Here is a 16420-nt window from a genome sequence, read left to right as displayed (position 1 = left end):
TATTTCTCTATGTGCAGAATATGGATAGTAACTGACAACCAAACTATAACAGGTAATGGGGTTACAAAAATACTGAAACTAGGGTCAAGGGTTTCTAGAGAAAATACGTCATTCTTAGGAATTTTTTTGTTAAAGGAATCAGCTGTATGATTTAACGGTATATCATTTGAAATATAGTCAGGCTAGACTTTTGGAATGGGGTTTTTAAGGTATCATATGACAAGTGTGGCTAGCAAAATAAGATGGAAGGGAGGCAATATGTTCTTGAGAAGTATTTCTCCATGCTGGGAGACCCTTTTCCCAGGCCTCTCATACTGTTTTTAAAGGTTCCCATCATTACCTCTTATGTTATTGTCCATGAAAACCACCAGTATTCCCTTTCTTTCGTACTCTGTTTCAAACTGGTCTTCCACAGACAGGAAATCTAAGGTCAGAAACAAGTGAGAGAATTTTTAAAAGCACACAGAATTTTACTATTAGAAGAAAGGTGGACCATATGGATCATGAAGGGACCAGCTTCCAGAAGCTATCCAGCAATAGCTCTTTGGGATCCTCGCCCTCCAAGGGACTAGATCTCATGTGATTCAAGTAGATTTTTGTGGAGCTTTAGGATCAGGTAACTGAGATACTTATGGCTTAAGAAGAAGAAAACTTTAGAAAAGAAGAGAAGAAATGTGCAGAAAGAATGAGAATTCAGGCAATTTGCTGCCAGAAAATAGTCATTATCTTTCAGAAATACAGTTCTTTCAGAAATACAATTCTATTGCAAGTGTGATCTTTATTCTCCCACCTCACCAAAGTCCAAGCCAAAACTTAGATAGATGAAATAGGATTAAAGGACGTTTTAAGTTATATACATCACCTTAATGTTGAATTGTTGCAGTTTTTCATTTTAAAAAATAATTTCAGAAGGATATATTTTTGTTAGAGCTTCTGAGCTGGAAACAGAGTAGTTGTGTGATTAGGAATGTACATGAGAGGACACATATTAAATAGAAATTTGATTTTTTTATATCAACATACACAATTTATACACCACAACCAGCAACCTAAGCACAGAACTTTGAGCAGATAGCACACTTTTGTTGTCAGATGTCAGATAAAACCTAACCCTTTGACTCCTGTAGTGAAAAGTACAAGATATACGTGAGGCACATCATTCATTCCTCACTTACTTATTCTTGTCATTTAAGATGTCAGATGTATGGACTCCTAAGCAGTCATACAAAGAAAGAAAAATGCCACAGCATTTTTTAGTGGACTCTTTATGTGTTAGAAGTTGATATTCACACAGACTTTAATTATAGGCAGAGTTATTGTGTATTTTGAATTCCTATGAAATATTCCTATGAAAAATCTCACTCAGCAAAAGAATCGGTGGTGGTTCTGCAGTGATTTAGATATTTTGGATAACCTGAAACACTATTTTGTTTTGTTTTGTTTTGGCTTGGTGTGCTTTCTCGGTCAAGTGAGAAGTATTAATCTCATGTTAATTGTATTCAATCTGTTAGGAATATTAAAAATAGTTAACTAAAGTGCCCAGACTGGTAGTTTAAGAAATACCCAACTTGAGACAAGAAGTAAATATAATGGAAAGACTATGTGATATGTTCTAGTATCAAATGTAAATCAAACTATTTTCAGAATTTAAACTCTTTATATTTTTCTTATTTAAATAGTTTAATAAAAATAGTAAACGCATATATTTCTCTTTTGAAATATGATTATGTTCTCAAAGATAAGCAGCTTTCTATTTCACTTAGAATGGCATTAATTGAAAAGCTTAAAGACACATGAACTTACGATTTTTTTATAATTCTTAGGTGTCAGCTCTTTTCAGAGAACAAAAAGCCATAGACTCTTCTAGTTATGAGCTCCTCCGAATGGCAAGTTCAGACAGCTTGCTTTCAATATCCCATTAGCTTATAATCCCTATTTTCAAAAGACCTATCTTTATCACTCAATTTCCTCTTACCATTTGTGCTATTCTCCCACCTCACCAAAGTCCAAGCCAAAATTCAGGTAGATGAAACAAGATTAAAGGATGTTTTAAGTTATGTATTTTAAAGTTATATTCAAATACTAGTATAATGCCATGGGATCTGAAGCCTTAATGAAAGAGAAAAATTGAAACTTTAGTTTTCTTCTTGAAAGAATTTGATGGGAAATTTTAACTATTTGTATTTAAATATTAACAAGACAAACTTAATGAATTAAATATATATTTAGATATACAGCATGGTAAATCTTAATCAAGTTAAACCAAACATAGAGTTGGCACTTAATATCTGTTGATAATAAATTTTTAATTTCTAAAATATGCTAAATCATACTATTCTAAGTAGTAAACTTAGTAACAAAAGAATTTTTTTAAGGATATTTTACTTGCTAAACTTAAACAGATTAAAACAGAGTTATAAAAATACCATTATCTGGAATATTTATTTTAGAGTTTAGTTAGAAGTATCAGATTTCCCTTGATACTCACAACAAACTTGTACTTGACTTTATTGTTTAGTATTCTTTCCTTGTCCAGTTACATAAACTGAACTGGTGATCCATTTACTATTATCTCACTCAAGTACCTTCTAAGATTATTTTGTTTATATTATAGACAAAATTACTTGCCATTATTCATAAAGATAGCTAGTGTCAGAAATTTTTTATGTCTCTCTTGCCAATATTTAATAGACAGTTTTGAAACATTTTGCTTTGTTTTATTTTGTTTTGTTTTAAAACACTCCATATCAGTCCTCCCAAAATCCATTAGGTTGCTTAGTCCAAGATCTCCTTTTTGTTGTCCAGCACACTATTCTTTCATTTTTAATTGGTTGCCTGAGAAGTAGCATCTTAAGCTAACTCACTAAGATACTGATTCTACATGTAGTTATTGTATGCCTGTTATATTCCTTGCCCTGCATTAGGACTGGGAATGGTATAAAGCACCATAAGTCACAGTTGCTGTCCTTCAAGAAGGAGACAAAAATGTACAGAGATAACATTGTAAACTATGTTAGATTATGTCAAAGTATGTCAAATATTGTAATGTATAACTAGGAGCAAATGTGAGTGCTCCAGGTAATAGATTATTTAAAGAAGCAGAAGATAAATACAATCTAGTGCTGGAGAAAGACCTCATAAAAAAAGGTTCAGATGTACTAGTTTGACAAACAGTAATTGAATGAATAAGGGAATAAGTCAATGAGTGATGACTGGGAAATGGTAAGAACTTTAGGAAGCTAAGAGAGAATAAAGGAATTTCTGGTGAAGGTTCTTTCATGAACCTGGAGTTAATTCTGAATAAAGCATCTTTGGGACTAGCTTCACTGGAAGCAGAGGATATTTATTGGGGATATCAGGGTGGTGAAGACCCTGGACTTCTGTGTCAGACAGATCCAGGCTCCAATCCCACCTTTGCCATGTACTGACCATGTAGATTCAGTAAAGACTCAATGAGAATATGAAGAATTGACACAGGGTCTTGCTCAGTAAAACATAATGAAATTATACTCCAGAAGCATATATCAACTGAGTTGTTGAATGTAAGAAAGACTTGAATGACAGAAAAATTAAAATAGAATAGTATCTTAAAGGCAGTCATGAGTCACTGTATGCTTTTCACAAAGCATTATAAACATGCAGCAAAGCACGGTTATTCTGACTCTGGGTAGCTGAGAATGGACAGAGAGAGGCAATAGATCTTATCTCAGGGGATAAAGGCTTTGGCTAAGGTGATGCCTGTGCAAAAGAAATGAAAATGTACATTTCTAAGCTTTTTAGGAAAAAAGTTCTTAATGGATAATTGGCTGTAGGAAAGGAGGGAAATGAAAACTCAAAGATGAAATTGAGTTTTTGTGATTGGGCTGTTATGTTATTATTTGTTTTTGCTTTTCTGTTCCTTCTGTGAAAAGTTTTCCAATCCATTATACTGAAGCCTCCTTACGACACTATTCTTGGGTATCTAAGAATACTTATCCTAAAAGATTAGAATTTAAGTCATGAAGAACCTTGTATATATCAAAATAGGCCTATCTTATTTTAACCTTGGGAGAAAATAAATGGGACCATCTCTAATCAAGTCATAAGTTATTGGAATTGATTTTTAAAGAAAGTTATCTACTGTACTTCCTTCTTGGGTATTTAAGAAGGATCAGTTCAGCTGACAGGATGTTCAAGGTTTATCTCAGCTCAAGGAGTAGTTAGCCAGAGAGGACAGACGCTGCCAACTTACTAATGCAGAGAATATATGAGTCAAAGCCTGACTAACCACCACCAAGCCTGACTAACGTCTCAGGAAAAAGAAAAGTTCCCTTAGACAGCCATAGGAGGGATGAATAAAATAGTTTGACTACACAAGACAGGGTACTGGCTGAAGCACAGGTATCACAGCACCGGGGGAAAGACCACTGGACCAGAAGGCAGAAGACCTGCGTCCCGGCTGGGATTTGGTGAGCAAGTCACCTAACTTTCCTTAGGCCCCAGTGACCACAGCTGTAAAGGGAGAAGGTTGGAGACAATCTCCAAACCACATTTAGATTCAAAAACTTAGGATTCTAGTTCTTTGAAGCTGTTAATGCAAGTTTTTAAGAATCAGTAAAGGGTGAAAAAAGCAAACAAGACTGTGATCCACGGGGTGGCTGAGGATTCTGGAAATCATGTGAAGAGAGTCAGGAGTATGGCTTAGGTGATGAAGGAGCACAAAGCCAGGGACAGTGGCATAGGCCGCACAGCAGATCATGGGCCAGGCAAGGCATCTGCACAAACAGCTGAGCTCTGCTGAACATCTCCCCTGCAGCGATGTGAAAGCCACCAGCTCTTGTATCTTTGAAATTTTACTTTAGAATAATAATAATCATAACTTAAAAAGTGAGTGAGATTCAGAGAGAACTTAAAGCACTTCATAATCCAGGGAGCTATGGTCTCATCCTGAAATGAAGCCCTCTTTTATGGGATTAGATCACAAACAATGATAATAACAGGGTGGCTTGGGGCCAGGACTTTGTCCCATATAATCTCAAATAGCACCCCAAGGCCACCACAAATAAAATTGTCATTATTTAATATGAATAACTAATGTTTTCTCAGTATCATGTAAGGGTAACAAGGTGTCTTTTGGCAGTTTTTCTTTTTAATTTTTATGGCTTTAATATGAAGTCCTTAAAAAAATGCCTGCACATGAAATGTTACAGAATGACCCCACAGTGAGGCTGGGACCTTGGAAGTTCCTGCCCAGCAAAATTAGTCTTAAACCTTTTCCTTTAAAATTCTAGAGCTATTATCAGTCATAGAAATATTTGTATTTCTCTTTAATAGACATACATGAGAGTAGTCATTTATTTAAAAATAAGTGTTAGAATCTACAACAGATTTTTTTTTAATCTGTGTTCATGACGGCTCTTCTAAGGTCTATGACTATATCCCACTCTATGATTCTGTATGTTTACCAATTTTTCCTGAGAAACTACCCATAACTTTCAAGGACTTCTACAAGAGGTCCAGGGACCAAAGGAGGATAAAAAATTCTATGTGACAATTCTATGTGAAAAATTTCTGTGGGATAGAAATTCTGTAACCTAAAATTGACAAAATCTTGGAACCAAACTGCATGAAATATTTATAAGGATTACATCTAAAAAATTCAACACTAAAAATATACAGTTGACCTTTGAACAACCTCCACTCAGTTGAAAATCTGCATATAACTTTTGACTCCCCAAAAACTTTACTAGTAATAGCCAACTGTTGACTGGAAGCCTTACCAATAATATATAACACGTCAATTAACACTTATTTTGTATGTTGTATGTATTATATATGGTGTTGTTACAATAAAGTAAGCTAGAGAAAAGCAAGAGTTTTTTCAAATTGTCATATATCTCCAAAACTTTTCCAATATATCTACTGAAAAAAATCTGTGTATAAGTGGATCTGCATAGTTCAAACCTCTATGTTGTTCAAGAGACAACTGTAATTAAACTTTTCATTTATCACAATCTCTAGCTAGTGCTCTAGGATGCTTGCAGACATCCTCTCCAAAATTATAATGTTCCTTCACAGAATCATGTAAGGGTAACTTAAGGTATTCCTCAAAACTAGTTCTCATATAGGAATTAGTCATGCAAATTCCTAAGAGCACACACGTTAAGGGACAGTTTCTGGAATTTAACCCAGTATATACTCAGTTTGTCCAGTTCTCTTTGACTTCCTCCAAGTGAGAAATACAAAGGACCCGACACATGAACTTAATTGCATATGTCATTCAACAAAGGCAATATATCTGTCCTTTTCAAAGTGGTTTTTCAGATGCTGTTTATAATCATGCTGGGTCTAAATTGTCTTCTCCTGTAAAAAAATCTTCCCTTCCAATTTTTATATTAAATTATTTATCAATAGTGTCATATCATGCAAATCTTGTCATTGCAAAGTAAACTGGGATGAAAACTTAAAATCTTTTCTAAAATTGTTTACATATACATGTAGAGCAATTTAACCCAAATTCTGCCTTCGGAAATAAGTGTGCAAATCCAGTGAAGCAATAAGAGCCTTGTGCTTGTTTACTGGAAGGAATAATTTGGGAAGAAAAGTAATAACACAGCTACAAGTTAAATGGAAAACTCGGTGGAGCATTGATAATGCTGAGAACTGGTTACTCTTCCAGGCCTAAATAGCTGATAATGGGTAGAACTGTAAACTCAAATGCCTTCTCTTAAGATTAGGCATACTTAGTTCTTAAACTCCTTATCATTTAACATCCTATTGGTTTTTATTTACTTAAAATTTTCTTAATTGATAAAATAGTTCTCTTTCTCAGTGAGTTAGTAATTAACTTTATGAAAGTTCTGGAGTTGCAAATTCTCAGTTTTTCTACTAATTTCCTCCATCACCTTTATTTTAGGGGGACACCATTAATTAAACCACAAAAGTAAAATCACATGTGATATTTGCTCCTCCCTACCATCTCATCTTGTTTTGTGGGACAGACTTTCATGTTTGCAGTCCCTGTCACAACACTGACAATGTAGCCATCATTTAAGTGACACAATGAGTAGTCTATAAGGAAGTCGTTATTTGTTTTCATGAGATTACCATTTTCTTATTAGAGTGGGCCTGGAAAATTTTTGCATTTACTTATCTGTTGCATAACAAAGTTCAAATCAAATGAGTTTTCCAACCTGGAATTTGTTTGATTTCAAAAAAGGGATGCACTAAGTATGTGGTGTGTTGGAAGATCTTTTTTAATTGCATTTTTTTAAAGTTCCAAAAAAATGAAAAGTATTTTTTCTTAGGATTTCTAATACCTGTCTGGGGAAGAACATAGCTGCGAGTCATGGAATCTTTTTCTAAAAACAGAGGTATATACTTTTTTTAATGGCCCACTTACCAGGACTCAAGTCATTCACAATCAGGTCATTTAATTCAGCCTTAGGGGGACAACTCACCTTGTCTGTGTAAATATGTGTGAAATAGCAATTATCTCTGTAGGCCCCTGGAAGTTCCGTTAACGTCCTGCAGATCCTATCTCCTGGGGTAGGCCTGCTAACTAAAGACTTACTCATACTGCTGCCTGACGTGTTGTTCCTTTCAAATAAGGTAGAAGCTTTGCAGAAGCCAAATGCATTACATGTCCTCCAGTTTCTGACTAAAGAAGCAAAACTAAGTGGATCAAAGAAAACATCATAATCAGGAACAATGAATGTTTTTCTGAGATCCTGAAGAATAACGCCTAAATTCTATCTCTCCCTCAATTGTTTTTGATTCAAAATAGAATATATATTTTAGTTTACATAAAATCATTCTCTTAGATATTGTAAAATAATTGAGAGGGTTTTTATTTTATTTTATGTTTTTACCAATTTATTATTAAACTATCACTTCTCACTGTAGAAAGTTTGGGGTAGATGGGGAAACATGAGGAACAAAATGCAATCTAAAGCAATCATAATCCCTCCATCCAGAAATAGCTTTTTGTTATATTTCATTCCAATATTCTTCCATTACTATATATGTGTATAAATATATGCATATATATAATATTTTATTCTCAAATTAAGATTACAGTAAGTATACAGATTTGTCTCTTTTTTTCACTCAACATTATACTCTAAGCATTTTCTCTCATCACTAAAACTTTTAATGGTTGTAAAACATTCAGTTATATAGATGATTGGTGTTAATAACACTATCACCGCTGGAGCCTTGTTAAAATGTAGATATACTGCCCGCCGTTCAAAAGAATCTGATACAGCAACATTAGGTCTGAGCATCTGTATTTGTAGTAAGTGGTTCTGATACTCAAATCAAGCATCAGAACCACTATTGTGCACCAAAATCTACTGAATTCTCCCTTTCTGTTGAGCATGTAAATTGCTTCCAGTGTTTTGGTATAAAATATACTATGAGATTTATTATGCTACTTTGTCAAAATTGATTAATTTCTTAGGGTTATCCTCAAAGGGGAATTATTAATAAGATGAATATTAATCAATTAATTATTCAATTAATTAATCAAGGCTAAGAATTGTTTTTAAACTTGTGTTGTATAAAGCCATATTTTTTTCTTTTCAGTTTTCAATTCTAATCAGTGTATGAGGACCCATCCTAATCATTGCCTATACTGAACATTATTTTTATCTTTCCAATTTGAGTGGCAAAAAAAATAATAAATTTGCACTGTTTTTAGGCACATTAGTTTAATTCCAAGTAAAACTGAATTATATGATTTGTATTATCTACCAATGTCCTTTATTGATTTTAAAGGGATTTTCTTATTTTCTTGTTGATTCACACAATTTTTAAGTTTTTTTTAAATATATTTTTATTTATTGAGGACTATGAAAAAATTTTCTAGCATCTTTTAGTTAAATATTCTGAATACTTTAACACTTGGCATTTAGGTTGTATAGAGAATTTGCTATGAAGAGAGCACACCAGTTAAGAGAGTACAAGACTGACGCTGAGAAGACTTTCTCATGCATGTATAACTAATGGACCTTGTCTTGTAAGGATGATAAAGCACTAGCAACACTACACACTTATTTAGACAAATAAAATAATGCATTAGGTCCAAACAGTATTGATAACACCACCAACAATGAAATAAATGGTCATCCTATTAAGTAAAATGGAATTGAATTTGTTTTAACCAGACTAAATATAATATTGCAAATTATTTATTCTACCAACTACATATGCCTTAAGTATCCTGTGTGTGGACATGACTAGATTTGGGCCTTATATATCAATCTTTTACAATAATCTTCTCAAATGAAGGAAATCATAAGAACAGTTTACTTAAACTTCCAAAAGTTTCCTTACTTAGGCAGACATATTTTCCTAAGTAAACTTTAAAAACCTCACCAACAGAAAAGTAATACTATAAGAAATATGGTCTAGAGGTAAATATAATGTATAAGGCATAAAGAAGCATAAAAGCATACCCAAATCTACAGAAGTTAATGATAAATTATTTATGGAAGGGCAGGTTAAATATCTTAACCTGAATTTAGAATGCTTTTAACAAACAAAACTTACTTTGCACTAGATTAATTTACCCAAAATCAATAAATGGAAAAAGTTGAGGTCTGTTAGTTCCCATTCTAAAGCTTTTGTTTTATGATATTTCAACAAGATTCTCATTAACAAAAATGGTTCCCAGATGCTAGGGCAATGAGGTATGAATTTTCATAATCTAGAATTCAATTGAAAGAAAATTTAGAAATAAAACTCACTGGAATTTTTGCAGAGGTTCTGGAATTTGAGCGGGTGAGCATTTTTATTCAAATCCTGCATTAAGTTCCCCATCACCGCACTACTATGAAAAGAACCTGTTTGGAGAAGGGTTTTTTTTTTTAACCTAAAATCCCCGAAAGTATAAAAAGCAAAGACAAATAAGTAAGTCCTGGTTCCTATTTCAATTTATAAAAGGTCACTGTCAGCATACCAGAACTGTTAAATGTAGTTTACTCATCCAGCAAGAATGTGTTCCCTTGTGTCTTCCTTTCCTTCGATTTTTAAATGAAATAATCCATTTCAAGTGAGTTTATTCTGTAAAAGCTGCATCTAGTGGATAAAAGGAGTAACTAATGTAAAAAATAGCCCACAATATTTTTCTTCTCTTACCTTCTTGGCAGATCACTATTATAGTGCCTCTGGTGCTTAATCAGGACAATATTAATCCTTATTAATATGTGTTTCTGACACTGACTTTGAAATCTATGCCTGAAATGTATGAAGGGGATTCCACAGCAATAATAAAATGTGCTGCAGCACATCTGATCTCTATGTCCCTCCTCTTCCTGACGCCTTATGACTCCCTTAGACTTGCTTACAGTTACTACTTCTGGGTTCCTTTTTCTTTTGACTGGAAAAAAAATACTTTTTTATCTATTCTAGCAAAATAAGTGAAATAACTTTATAAATTTATAAGTCATTTGATTCTTATTATTAATAACATGCAAAAGCAATGCAGTCCATAAAATAGAACAGATGTTCAAGTGGTCCTTACATATGTAGTTCATGCTGCAGTTTAAATAGCAATCTAAGGAGACCATTAGCCCTAAACTATCATATGAAAAATTTCATCTTTAGTCAGGCAATTGAATTAAGCAGGAACTTTTAATGTGCAAAGAAATCTTAAATACCTGAAGACTATCTCCCAGTTAATTGCAATGTGCCTTCTATACATCATTAAAGAAAAGCAAATTTTACATGTAATAGTATTCAGTGGACTTTATGGAAGGATCACTTTCTGGAAAGAAAATGTGAATTAATTGTGAACTGGGGAATGATTTACCTATTGGTGAAGTGTATTATATTAACAAAATATAGATACATATATACACAGACATACACAGATAGCAGTGTGAAACTAAACTGTTTTTACATGGCCTATTAGATGGTATTAGAAAGACAATGTCTTAGAATAACTTTGTAGAAGTCTTTATTCCAAACAGTTTTCTCAACATAAAGCTTTTTTTCCTTATCCATTCCTTTTTTTGCTTTTTTTTGTTTTCTACTGTGCTGTGAAACTGTCTTTGGATATGGCTAATAACCCTGTTAAATAACCCTCTCATGAAATGGTTTTAGTTTTATGAAAGTAATGGTCTAAACCAACATATAATGTAATTGGGATACCACTGCATTAAAAAAATTAAATATGAATGTTTAAGGCTAAAAGTAAGTGTATTATAAAAATAAATTTCTCAAAAATAAAAATTTTAGTAGTTAGGTTTAAATCATTGAAAGACAAATCTAGTTTCTTGTGGACACAAAATAAATGAAAATAACTACTTTCTCCCAACAGCATTTTTTAAAACATAGATGTCTCTCTCTTAAACGAATACTCCCTCGTTCTTACATTTCAGTCTAGTCCTTCTGGTGATTGAACTGACACCCTGATATTACTCACTTTAGAAAGTATATTAATTGCTTTACACCACTAATGAAACATTTACTTAGGAATGTGGGAACTAATTATTAATTAGCATTTAGTAAATGGCAGTCTAACTCTTAGAAGAGTTAATACTCTCAAAGTGTATGGTTTACTCATAGGAAATTTTTATTCTCCAAGTGGATCAGACCATCACGACACTGGAAAATGAACATCACTTACTTGAAATATTACAAACACATTTCAAGAGAATAAACATGTTAATGAAGGCTGATTAGTGGTGAACTATGCAACACTTCTTATTAGTCAACAATGATATTTCACTTGCTAATCAGTCCTCAAGTGCTACTCATTAATATGGAGTTTAGTTTTATTTTATTTGTATTAACCAATTTGGTATTAAATAATTTGGTATTAAGTAATCAACAAACTCAGTATTTATTAAAGAGCATAGTACAAACTGTACCCAAATCTTCTCAGTTATATAAGCCACTCCCTAGATTTCACTTCATTCAATACTGGCAAAACCTCTTAAAAGAAACAATGTCTCATTTACAAACTGTAAGTTGAAAGCAAAGAAGGAACAAAGCATGGAGGGCAAAAGCCCCTGACACATCTGTTTTTTAATCCGCTCGGAGAATAAGTAGAATCTGTACCCTTATTCCCCTATAGAGATAAACATGGAAGGAATGTAAATGTTTCCTTACGAAGTCAATATTACATGCAGCATGCCTTCCTGAGGTTTAATTACTTAATTTCAACAGTTAAATTGGCTATGTGAACCTAGTTTCTAAAAAGCATCCAGTGTCTTTAAGAATCAACCCAAAAGTGAAATACAAAAATGTTTCCCTATGAGTTGTTACTACCTTTGTCTTGACTGCCCTTTGATTTCCAGCCCAGGAAACTGAACCAAACATGGAAATCCTAGAATCTGAGACCGACTAAATTAAACAAATGAACAGACTAAATACACACAAATAATAAGAGAACAATAATTAAGCCATACTCTTTATTTTCAGGAAACCAGTAAATAAAAATTAGTGTTTTGATTTGTCGGTTTGTTTATGCCATTGTTTTTCCTTCTGGGAATGAATTTTCATCTCAGTCTCTTTGGGGTCATTAACATTCTTAGAGGCAAAGGAATTTAAGATACAATTCCTTTTCAATTACTAGTAATTCAAGTTTATTACTGTTTCGCAAAAAAAAAATCACATAACTGGTTGATGATGATGTCAGTTATTTGACAATAAATGAACTGTGAAAGTGAACAACACTAAGTACGACATGTTTAATACACTTTGAAATTAGTTACAATTGCCTTTGGTTTGGACTCTGGTGGAAGGAGCTGCAGGATGGTAAAATGAGAGGTTTATTTAGCATCTGGGAGAAGCTTATAAGAGCTTAAGTCCTCATTCCTTCTAACATCTTAACAGCTGTGCAGTTTCTTACAAAATATGTTTTATCGTTTCAAGAAATGCTGTTAACCTCGCAGTTTTAAAACTGAATGAACAAGGCCTGTTGGACAAATTGAAAAACAAATGGTGGTACGACAAAGGAGAATGTGGCAGCGGGGGAGGTGACTCCAAGGTTAGCCTCAATGTCACCAAAAGCGGGTAAACAGTATGTACAGTAATAGGTGCATCTGCTGGGAGACTTATGGTTTGGACCTAGTAGTATCATCAGAATTGCTAGTCAAGTCCCTTCACAAACAGAAGTATGCAATTACTGTCAAAGCAAAAATATTTGCAACTTATCAATTTGAGACGCACTAACAAACCCAATAAAAAAAGTCACTGAAAAAATCATTGAATTGAAGAGGTTGTGGATCAGACATGGTAGTCCTATGAGCCTCAGTTTTGGAACGCAGGAGGGATGCAAATTTTTGAAGGAGCAATTTAGTGAAGAGAGGAAGGAGAACAGAGAGGGTCAGTCTGTGTTGTTTACTTTGCCATTTTATGGCTAGAACTTCTGCAGAGTTTTTAAGTAACAGCAATAACCTGACTCCACATGGGCTGTCTAAAGTACCCCACCAGAAAGTCATTTCTCCACCTAAAATCCTCAGGCTTCCATTAAATAACAAGTTAAGTAATAAATCAAGGATAGTTATGTGAAACAGATGCTTTTTGCCTTCCATAAATGGATCAAACTACAAAACTATCAAACGACAATCGAATGATCAGCTATGTTTTTACTGCATCCAGTTTCATAAAATAATGGGGTTTGTGATTTCTAAAGAAAAAGAAGGTATGCAATTAACATAAATTGTTAACTAGTGTCCCAGAATCCTTCTTCAGTTGGTATGTAAGATATTGAAAAATTTTAAATTATGCTCTTCTTTCTTTTAAAATCTAGAGACTTGCCCAGAACAAGATTTCCTGCTCTTCTTCAGGTTCTTCAATGGGCTATAAATGTTCTCACCTGGCCACCAAACCCACAGAATGATGCTCCAATTTTTAGGGAGTACCTGTAGGGATTGTCACTAACCTAATCATCTTCCAATGCCCTTAACCCTCCCTCGCTCCAAATCTAAGACTTTCAAATGCAGCTCATTAGTATATTCCCATCTAAAAACCAGCCCTATTGTAGGAAGAGGAAGGATAAACTTTGCTAAGTGGATATACTGGCCAGAGAGAGAGGCAGAAAAAGGAGGAGACAACACAATGTGTGGACATAGTTCTGATTGTCCATCTGATCCTGAGAAAGAATCTTGGGTCCCTGAAGAAAAAGAGCAGACAGAGAGAGAAATAAAAGGGGGTGTGGAGGGCAGGATCTAGAGAAGTCCTCAGGGCTTCCTCTGGGATGGTTCCCCTTCGAGATACCTCTAGTGGAGGCACCAACAGTGTTTTCTTAAGGGGTATTAACTCTTTATATTTTGGAGCCCCAACTTGCCTTGAATGTTCTGATAGTTTCAATCAAAATATAAATCAATAAACAAATAATAGGCAGATAAATAAGCAGAGAAAAGCATTCCAGTTTACAGTAATAATCTATTTTCCCATGCTAGTTAGAAATGTAGGAAAATATGCTCTACTAGCACCAAAAAAAAACAAAGATATTCTATTCTATTAGAAAAATTTGTTTACAGGTATTTATCTTTATCACACATATGAGAACTACACTACTGTTTAACAAATAAAAATTTCCACAGAAATGAATAATGAAGTCTTAGTGTACATTTAAGACTCTTTCCAGACAAATAAGCAAGCAGAGCAAAAATGTACACAAAATAGAAAAATCTATATAACAAAGTTACTTTAATTAAATCAAGGTATTGGACAGCTCAGTTGGATTCTAATCTGTTTGTATCCAACACATTGTTTGGTATATAATGGATGCTAAGTAAATATTTGTTGTCCAAACAAAATGAATATGAATCTAATGTTGTAGTTCTCAAAAATCAAACTACTTGTTCTCATAGGTATATGGTACATTACTTTCACTAACATGAACTACAAAGTAGTATTCTAAAATGTTATTTCAAATCTTAACAGTAATTTTCTAAAGTACTATAAAAATTGACATAAAATGTTCCCCCCAAATGATATTACAGTATGGTCTATTTTCCTTCAGAAATTCTGTTTTCATACTGTAAAACCTTCCTAGTAGATTGTATATTGATGTAACATTTATCACCAGTAGAATAGGTGGTTACAACCTAAATGTTAATAATGCCCTACTCCAAATTTGTAGTAAAGGGTGATGTTTAAGTGGCCTGACCCAACTTAGATAAAAGTAAATTGCCAGGAGGCAGTTGGTGCTTTCTCATTTCTGTTTTGTACCTTCATCAGGTGACTGATTTTCTTTTTAAACTTCACTCATCCCTCCCATTTGGCCGATTCTTCCTCAAAAAAAGGTAAAATGAGGAAAAGTGCTGAATTGGAGAATGCAGCAGGCTCTTAAGCCTTCGCTGAGTGTAAAGCCCAAGTAGAAGAGATGATTAAATGCTGCTGGTTCAGTGTAAGGGAAATATGTACATTCAGACATCTCAGCACCAGCAAGCTGAAATCGATGTTACCTGATTTTCAAATACAAAATGGTAGGAGAAAACTAACTTTCCCAACAGTGATTCACCTGAGAAAGGGGGAAAAATGATGGAAATCTGGACAATCCATGAATGGGTTCCTCTGAGAAGACAGTTGACCCACCTGTCACTCACAGGTTTGTAACCACAGAGGACTTCTCCAGCCTTCCATTCAGCAGCAAATTATTAAGCTTCTGCATGTGGCATGTGGCAGTATTGTGGGGAAAGAGAATTACCACCGCCCTTTCCCACAAGGAGCTTATGATTTAATGTAATCAAGAGCTGAACTATTTAGAGTCACTGTAGCTGCTTCTGGTCACCACCCAAGGCTGCAAAATAATGAGCATTCCCACTCACCAGACAGCTGTCTCCAGAGCATGAGACTGACCGTGGAAGTGTTGGACCAAAAAGTTTCACAATGAAATGTAAAAATTTAAGAAGCAGGGGAAAATGTCCTACATCTTAAATGAAATCAAGTGGAAAGGCATCATTTGGGGGAGACAAATTCATTTGTTTGAAAACTCACTCCTTTAAAAATGTTAATATTGGGATGTGAGAAATTCATACCCATTCTTGTGAATAAAATAACCAGAAATTTATTAATTGATAATGAACCAATTTAAAAATATTATTGCAATGTCTAAAACTTATTTTCCTCTTTGATTAATGTGATATGGTTTAGTCTGAGCACAAGCCATACACAGAATTTTATGCCAATTTTTATGTGATTTGCTTAATCCTGGTTCCAGTTGGAAATTTTGGTAATGCCTATAATCATCAATGATCTATGAAATTATGATTTTTTCCTATTTGTTTTATACCTTATTCTCCTTCTATGTATTTAAAAAATAAGTACACTCTTAGATATGGATATTCACATAAAAATCTTTTCTGTAAATGTAATTACTAAATAATGTGTTTTTTAGGAATTTTATTAGGTCACACAATACCCATTTTTAATTGGCACTTTGAAGAATACAATCCATTCCTGACTTTAAATTGTGTTATAA

At 33.7% G+C, this 16420-nt stretch overlaps 1 protein-coding gene across 9 annotated transcripts in view; it reads left to right on the top strand.

Annotated features, from left to right (window-relative positions):
- GRIA4 (glutamate ionotropic receptor AMPA type subunit 4) overlaps positions 1–16420 on the top strand; it is a 392195-nt gene that overhangs the window by 365746 nt on the left and 10029 nt on the right. For 3 of the 9 annotated variants that reach the window (XR_012132554.1, XM_073239344.1, XM_073239349.1), the window contains exon 15: positions 12862–12976. The exons of the other annotated variants lie outside the window; for them this stretch is intronic. Coding sequence is in view for 2 of the 3 variants with exons in the window: in XM_073239344.1 (XP_073095445.1) it covers positions 12862–12976 (115 nt within the window). In the remaining variant the exon portion in view is untranslated. The remainder of the gene's footprint in view (positions 1–12861; positions 12977–16420) is intronic. 9 annotated transcript variants of the gene reach the window in all.

This window comes from Manis javanica, chromosome 6 (assembly GCF_040802235.1).
Source record: "Manis javanica isolate MJ-LG chromosome 6, MJ_LKY, whole genome shotgun sequence".
Lineage (NCBI taxonomy): Eukaryota > Metazoa > Chordata > Mammalia > Pholidota > Manidae > Manis > Manis javanica.
This window is presented reverse-complemented; position numbering and strand designations above follow the sequence as displayed.